This window comes from Homalodisca vitripennis, unplaced genomic scaffold (genome assembly GCF_021130785.1).
Source record: "Homalodisca vitripennis isolate AUS2020 unplaced genomic scaffold, UT_GWSS_2.1 ScUCBcl_7911;HRSCAF=15789, whole genome shotgun sequence".
In the NCBI taxonomy this organism is placed as follows: Eukaryota; Metazoa; Arthropoda; class Insecta; order Hemiptera; family Cicadellidae; genus Homalodisca; species Homalodisca vitripennis.
This window is the reverse complement of record NW_025784024.1, coordinates 14,205-23,052: the sequence shown is the minus strand read 5'-3', so window position 1 is coordinate 23,052 and position 8,848 is coordinate 14,205. Positions and strand designations below refer to the sequence as shown.

The window sequence follows — 8,848 nt, the reverse complement described above, 5'->3', positions numbered from 1 at the left end:
GTACTTTTATTTTTTGTGATGTGTTTGAAGAAGATAGCCTCGCTATCGAAAGACCTCACAAAAAGTATAAGTATTAAATATTGGTTTTATGTTTTAATGTATTTAAGTTTTTTAGCCTAGTTGTTACTGAAATTACAATTACCCCATAAGTTTTCCAACGAATAACCTGTTACTGGCTCTAATACTGCCTATCTGTAATGGAACTATATTGTTATTTGAAATACCTATTGTGTACCTTTGGTTCGACATTTTGTTTTAAGTATTTTTAGATAGACATGAATATCAAGGAATAATTCTATTGGAGTGGAGGCTGCTTATTATACTGCAATCATTATTGTTCACAATTAATTCAGACTAAGTAAAATTTTAGTAATGGTATTGACTACTGGCCACAAGTACAATGGTAATGCACATGTATTATTTGAGTCACAAGGTGTCGGACAAGTTTATCCTCCAAAATAACAAAAAGTAGCTAAATGTTACATTGTTTTATTTGTTACATTTGGTTCTTTCTATATCAAATCAACAAATAAAAAGAGTTTTTACTTTGAACATTTCAAATTTTGTTTGAAACTTGTTTTATTTATGCTCTCTGAGACTCTGAACTAAAATATAATTAAAAGAGTCTATCCATTTTACCCACCCTACTCCTAACTATAGTTGTACATGACTTCACGCTAAAAATATGCTCTTCTTGCTTGCCTACCAGTGCAGAATCTGTGCTGGAGTAATCGAGACAGCAGTAGGTTCCCATTCATGACCAGTTGATTGACCCAGCTGACTACCGTGTTCTCTCGTGGAAGCGCCAAATTGAAACTTATAGTAGCACTCGCAACAACATACCACTGTCAGGAAATTTTTGGGGTCATTTGAACCTGGTTTCGTTGGTGTTTCGGAGTTCCTTTTAAAAAAATATTGTGAATTTGTTTTGTTTATCCCTGAATCTAAATGTCTATTCTGATCTGATTACTTTCCCGATGCCTTTAAGATATATACTTGTGGAACTTTATAATTCTTGGACGTGCAGAAAAGTGGATCGAATACGAGTATATACCGTACCTATTTAAGTATAATGTTCAGTGACAGAATTACATGGTTAGTCTAAGTAAATTAATTAATTAAGGGAGTAATGTTTACCAATGTTCAAAGATGTTAAAATATTGATTCTTCTAAATCTGTATATATATATATATATATATATATATATATAGCTGCTTGATCGATGGTAAGGGATCTTTACATAACCGTAGAATAACGTAGAAGAAAACAAACCCATGATTATTTTAATAGCTAAAACCATCTTCTAGACTTAGTATTAGTAAGATTAGAAAAGACAGAACGAGTATGTATGAAGATTGAATTATTTAATAAACTGCCTAAGAATGCATGGGATGTGCACTTAAAACAGTTAAGAAAAGTATTAGATAATTGAAGAAAAATAATGTTTACTCTATTGACGAATTTTCGGCCTGTGATATTAGCACATTAAATTTTTAAGGTTTGAATTAGGTTTTTGCCTAATTTTTAATAACTATTATATAGTTTTTGCCACTGTAATATATATTTCAGTATTAGTATTTCAATATAATATTGCACTGTTGTATTTTATAAATGTGTTGTTTATAGGACAAAGTTCATGTATTTTAATAGGCCAATGTTGTTTGTTTATTTAATTTAATTTTTAATTTATGATTATATTGTTTGTGTTTAAGACAGTACAAATTCTTGATTCTTGTTTTCTTTTCAAAGAACAAAATAGTATTTTACATTTTATATAGATGATACTTATTTTGTCTTCACTCAATTCTTGTTTTTGCGTGGCATTGTTTATTGTTTGGGGGTGGCCTGCTGAGGGCAGAACTCAATACTCATTGATTAATCATATTGCTTTTATCCTTATAAAATTCTTCTTTCCTGTACCTTTTTGTGTATTGTAGACAGAACAGGAAATAAAAATACACTACAAAAAGGACTTGTGGACATGTTTTCACAAATATCTAATCTCGTTAGTGATATTAGTTGATTATAGTTTTTAATACGTATAATCAATCCTAACTTTTTAAAGTTTAGATAAACCAACATGTAATTTATGCCATTATCATTGCTACTATTTTACTTATGGATCTTGTATTTACAATTTAAAAAATAACCTCTTATATTTGATTTGAATGCTACCCAAATTCACGTGATAAATTTCTCATTGAGCCAAAAAGTTTGTAGACTATGAACGATTGCTTTACATAAACTAGTCACCTCTGTACCTCATGCAGTACTTTTATAAGTTAATTCTTACAAGTCTCGTTTAATAGTACTTTATTCTATTCATTAACCAATAATACTAAAGATCTGTTTATTAGATTTTAAACAACTTACAGGTCTGCAAAGTATAGTACGCACTACGTACTCCTACACAAAGTGTATACACACACACTTTAAATAGTAATAGTGCTTGGCTGTTGATAACTGATAGTGGTATAAAGTGAATACATTGCCACAAACTGTTTTAACAGTTAACAGACTACCAATATTCATGTATAAGCCTACCAATAATATTAATTGTATAAGAGGATTTTATTGAAATTACTAATCCTCATGTGTAATATTGTTTTGTTTTCAGGATAGATGCACCATAATTGATAGCCACCCAAAAATGTGCTAATTTACAACATGGATGACAACCCTTTTAAATGTTCCCTGAGCAGCTATACAAGCGTGAAAAGTGTGCAATTAAAAAGGCATATGTTAAAAACGCACACAGGAGAGAAAAAATTTAATTGTTCCCTGTGCAACTATGCAACTATAAGAAAAGGGAATTTACAAACACATATGTTAACGCACACAGGAGAGAAAAAATTTAAGTGTTCCCTGTGCAACTTTGCAAGTATAAGAAAAGGGAATTTACAAACACATATGTTAACTCACACAAGTGAGAAACAATATAAGTGTGCCTTATGCAACTATGCTAGTATTACAAAACAACAGTTACAAAACCATATGCTTACTCACACAAGTGAAAAACCATTTAAGTGTCCTTTGTGTATGTATTCAAGCATTACGAGAATTCGTTTAAAGACCCATATGTTAGCTCACACAGGTGAGAAACCATTTAAGTGTTCCCAGTGTATCTTTTCAAGCACTACAAAGGGAAGTCTAAAAACACACATGTTAACTCATAAAGTTGAGAAACCATTTAAGTGTTCCCAATGCAGCTATGCAAGTGTTACAAAACAGCAGTTACAAAAACATATGTTTACTCACACAGAAGAGAAACCATTTAGGTGTTCGCTGTGCATCTATTCATGTACTCTGAAATCGGATCTAAAAACACATATATTAAATCATGCAGGTGAGAAACCGTTTAAGTGTACCCTGTGTATCTATTCATATACTCGTAAGGAGCATCTAAGAAGACATATGTTAACTCATACAGAAGAGAAGCTGTTTAAGTGTTCCCTGTGCACCTATTCATGTACTCAGAAGGAGTATCTAAGAAGACATATGTTAACTCATACAGAAGAGAAGCTGTTTAAGTGTTCCTTGTGCACCTATTCATGTACTCAGAAGGAGTATCTAAGAAAACATATGTTAACTCATACAGGCGAGAAACCATTTAAGTGTTCCTTGTGCGACTATGGAAGTATTTTGGAAAGTAATATACAGAGGCATATGTTAACTCACACAGGTGAGAAACCATTTAAGTGTTCCCTATGCATCTATTCATGTAATCAGAAGGTGCGTCTAAGAAATCATATTTTAACTCATACAGGCGAGAAACCATATAAGTGTTCCCTTTGTGACTATGGAAGTATTGTGAAAAGTAATGTACAGACGCATATGTTAACTCACACAGGAGAGAAACCGTTTAAGTGTCCCTTGTGCATATTTTCTAGCACTGCAAGGGCACACCTAAAAAAACATGCTAAATCACACAGGTGAGACACCATTTCAGTGTTTCCTTTGCCCATATTCATGCACTCAGAAGGGGAATCTAAGAAGACATATGTTAACTCAAACAGAAGAGAAACTGTTTAAGTGTTCCCTGTGCACCTATTCATGTACTCAAAAGGAGTATCTAAGAATGCTTATGTTAACTCATACAGGTGAGTTAACATTCAGTGCATCTGTTAATGTGCTCATAAGGTGCATCTAAATACTCATGTTAAGGACTGTGCCTGTGCAGCTATAAGTATACTTCAAGTTCGGGCTTAAGAAAACATTTGTTAACTCACACAGTTGAAAAACTATTTGAATCGTTTCTGTGCAGCTTTAAGTGTACTGAATCAGAATTAAAAGTGCATACGTTAACTCATAGGTGAGAAACCATTTAAGTATTCCCGGTGCAACTTCAAGTCCATCAGGGTGAGTTAAGACACCTGTCAACTCACAGGTTAGAAACCATTTAAGTGGTAGCTGTGCAGTTTTAAGTGTACCTTAAGTTCGTGTTTAAGGAGCCATATGTTAACTCACATAGGTTAGAAAACATGTCAATGTTTTGTGTGCGACGGAATTTACAAGCACTCTTAATTAGAATTTAAAATATATTCTCAAACAATTGATAAACCACTTGAGTCTACCTAATTGATATAATCCTTCACTAAGAGGGTGAGTCTAAACACACACATTAATTCACAGAGGTAAGAAATTATTTAAGTTCTGTCTTGAGTAGCTGTAACACAATGAACACAATGCCATAAAATAATAAGAATATATTTATTCATAAAAGTGTTACGTACATATTTTTAAACAAGTTACAAGAATTGTAAACTAATAACTTAAGAATCAATTTAACAATATTTAGTACTTAACACAGATTTAAATATACCACTTGCATGATGACTCTTACATAAATAAACTAAAAGTAAAACAGGAAACACTTCAGTTATATGATTATTCTACCAAATATTTTAATGAAACATACTTTTATGAATATATAGTATAAATAAAGGCAAAGCCTGTTCAGAGGTTCCGTCATACTAAATTAAATTCATGATAGCTCAGATAGAATGTTGACAATTAATTTTGATTAGAAAAACTCATGTTTATCAAATATCTATGTTACTTCTAAAAGTATACTTATGTGCAACTCTGATCCGAATAAAACGTTTTAATAATTGGTATGCAGAAAACAATTCTGTGGTGTTCGGGAAAAAGGGGATAAGTGCCGTTTTATTAACTTGCGGGAAATGTAAAAACAAAGTTTGAATGTTTATTGTAAATCTGGTTATTATTGACTGAGTTCATAATATATTGTTTTTAATTCTATAACTAATGCACTGTTTAAATATATAATTATCTTAGCTAAATAATTGTTCAGTATTTTTTTATTAATTTTTTTAAAAGTTTTTGTACAACTTATCCCCTTTTACCCCAAACCTTTGAATACATATCCCCTTATTCTCTAAATATTTGTGATTTATATCTCATTGAGACAAGTGAATAATAACATGAAATACAGTACATAATCTTTAATAAACATTTCCTACATGACTAGTACATGTACGTTGGCTACATCAGTCTTCACTCTCTTGACCTTCATTGGTTATATCTGGGAGAATGTCTGGTTTGTCAGTTGATGGAAGGTTGTTGTAGTAGTCATGGAATACGGTTGGTATGAGATTTAGCATACTGATTAAATCTTTTTTCTTCTTTTCAGAGATCGGGATTCTTCCAATATATGATAGCGGTGGCATCAACTTGTTTCTTGACTGCCCTGCTTTGATCACTGAGATGGATTTGAATGGTACATCTTCATCCAAAGTGTCTTTGTAGAGTACTCTATGTGAATTTTTAGTGAATCGCATCCACTTTACATTTCGCCCTTGTCATCATAGATTTTTCCATTCCTCACAGGAATCCGTAGGGGTCTAGTCTTTTCTTGACTTGTTTCATACAGGCCAGCGTACTGGAAAGAATCCTGCTTTTGCATTTCCACAACTTTAAATTTAGTCTTTCCTCCAGTTTGACGAACTAGTTGCATCCAATCATGAGGATGGAAAATGGGTGCATCTAGTTTTTTCTTTCTTTTTTCTATTTGTGGATGGTCACCATCGCATTCCATATGTGTATGTCCAGGTATCAAGAATTTGTGATCAATGGTTTCCAAATGGGTATGATTTTTCACTGTTGAGAGGAACATGGCAAGCATATTTGGATTTCTATTCTGGCCTCCGCATGTGTCTGAATACAAAATAACATGTTTCAGCTGTTCAGGAATATTGTTTAGGTGTTTACCCACACACGACCCTATCTGATTTGAGCCTCTTCCTCCATCTACTTCACTCCACATATAGCAGTAAGCTTGGTTGTCTTTGATGTCATGGATTGTCAAATTGAAGGTCCATAATTGACGTTTGTAAAATACCACTGAAGACTAAAGATGAGGGGTTGGGAGACATTGTTGAAGGCCAAAGGTTAATGTAGTAGATTTGTCATCATTCATGGTTTTCTTTTTGTCATTCTCTTTAGACGTGTAAGTTCTGTCTGCTAACTCATGATGTTTTGCTAATGCATCCTCAACCAGGGTTTTCTCATCACCCTCAGTGCACTGTTTCTGCATAGCAAGTTTGTCACATGTATCATTTTTAGGAGATTTTATCAACAAATTCATTTGATGGAACAATTTTTCATATACTGTCCGACTTACTGGAGGATTGGATGTACATTTTTGTTTATACTCCTTATATAAAGATGATAAAGTGTAATGAGAAGGCAGATACCGCTTCTCAGAATGTCTTCGAGAGTAATGACTCTCGTAAGACGGTACTGACAAAATGTGGTCTCGAGCACTCTTAATTACTTCATCAGCTAAAGCATTTGTTGGTTTATTTTTTCCTCTGCCATCGTTTGCAACTACACCAGCAATGGAATTTTGTGACTTGGAACATACTACTTCCAGAAACTTAGCACTTAAATCAAAAACTCTCATAAAGCATTTCTTACAAATTTGACAAAGCTCACCTGAGATGCGTAAATGATACTCATGTGTAACAGATCTATTCTTTTGTTTCTGTGTAGGATCAACTACGTTTTGTTTTGAATGTACCTTCTCGTGAGTGATAAGACTAGCAATGTAAAAAGTTCTTTTAGAATATTCCCCTATATTCCAAAACTCATGGAATAACTTTCTAGTGTCTTTCTCCACAAAGTGCTATTTACATTTACGTTTAGAATCCTCCAAAGGTCTCCATTTTTTCCCTTTAATGTTTTTACCACTTTCTGTTTCATATTCCTTTCCTGTATTTCTACTTAACTTTCTCATTTCCCTAAGCTTCCTAGATCTACCTTTTAAACTAACCCTTTCTTTTCTCTTTTTAAAAGGTATATCAACACCTACTTGAATTTCCTGTAACATTTCAGCTTCCACCACCAAGCTTTAGTGTCAACAATCAGAGAAATATAAAATGGTGGGAAAGTATGGAGTCAATTTCTCAGCTGTTAACTATCAGATGAGTGCTTTTTTCAACATGTGTTTTTCTAACTTATCCCATTTTACACAAATATTGAGTTTGATAGTGTCGCCTTTTGTGTTCGGGTAAAAAGGGATAAGTTGACATATCCCATTCTTCCCAAAGAGTAATTCTCCCTCAGTGAAATAACTCCTTTTTCACAAGTAAATAGAACCTCCTAATATTCTCTTAGAACTTATCCCGTTATACCCAAACACAGCTGGGAATCTCATGAACACGATACTATACTTAACTCATTTTGCACAAAAAATGAACTTATCCCCTTTTTCCCGAACACCACAGAATTTATATTCTGTTTACTTAATAGTCATAATTTCAATAGTTTTGAAAAATATGTTTTTTTTAATTACTTATATCTTTTGGTATTGTATTAAATATTTTAGGTCCTAAAAACAATAGCTTTTTCTAAAAATAGTTAAATTAGGTTTTGGAACTGCTACTTTGTCTTTGTGCCTTAATTTATTTTTGTAGATATTAATTAATACAGGCAAATTACCACTAGTGACATAAAATATTTTTTAAACCTTATACACAAACAAATATGTAATTGGAAAAATTTTTAACTTATAAACAATGGATGAGATGGCTCGTATCTACATTTTCTTTTAACTAATCGAATGAATTTCTTTTGTTACATTAGAAGAGGCTTTAAATTCGGTTCATAGGTTCCACCCCAGCAAAATATTCCGTATTCTAATCTACTGTTTAAAAGAAAAATATAACATTCTCATAACTTCCTCTGTATACATATTTTGTAGAAAATAAAAGGTTCTTAAAACCATTAAATTTTTTTCTTTACAATGTCTATGTGTTTTTTCCAGTTTATTTCCCTATCCAGCAAGATTCCCAGGTATTTCAAATTGTCAGCCTGAGACTCAATTGCACACTTAGGACACTCTGTTTGTACCCAAACAACTCACACAATTGTATAAAATTTGATTGGTAGAATTTTGTGGATCTTTTTCAGGCTAAAATTTATTTACTTTGTTTTTCCGGACTTAGTAACACATTGTTCTTTGAGAACCGCAGTTTCAGTACTCAAGCCCTCTCTGAAACCGAACTGATTTTTACTAAAGAAATCGGTTTGCTCAAGAAATTTAACTAATCTTTTTTTCACAATTTTTTCAAAAATCTTTGCAAAAGTTGAGAGTAAAGATATCGGTCTGAAATTGTTGCAGTCATTATTCGGTCCACTCTTATGCAAAGGAATTACCACAGCGGTTTTTAAAATATCCGGAAATATGCCCTTTTCAAAACTTAAGTTAATTAAGTACAGTAAGACATTCATTATTTTTGGATACATCAATTTAATTAGAGATGAGCTAATGTTATCAAGGCGAGGTGTTATTTTTCAAATCTCTTATATTATAACAGATACTAAA

The 8,848-nt window shown here is 32.4% G+C and overlaps 1 protein-coding gene across 1 annotated transcript; it reads left to right on the top strand.

Annotated features, from left to right (window-relative positions):
- Positions 1-1,702: 1,702 nt before the first annotated feature.
- Positions 1,703-7,973, top strand: LOC124374324 (gastrula zinc finger protein XlCGF57.1-like). The gene has a single exon (XM_046832559.1). The coding sequence runs from the start codon at positions 2,668-2,670 to the stop codon at positions 3,934-3,936; it is 1,269 nt and encodes a 422-aa protein (XP_046688515.1). The 5' UTR covers positions 1,703-2,667; the 3' UTR covers positions 3,937-7,973.
- The last annotated feature ends 875 nt before the right edge of the window (positions 7,974-8,848 follow it).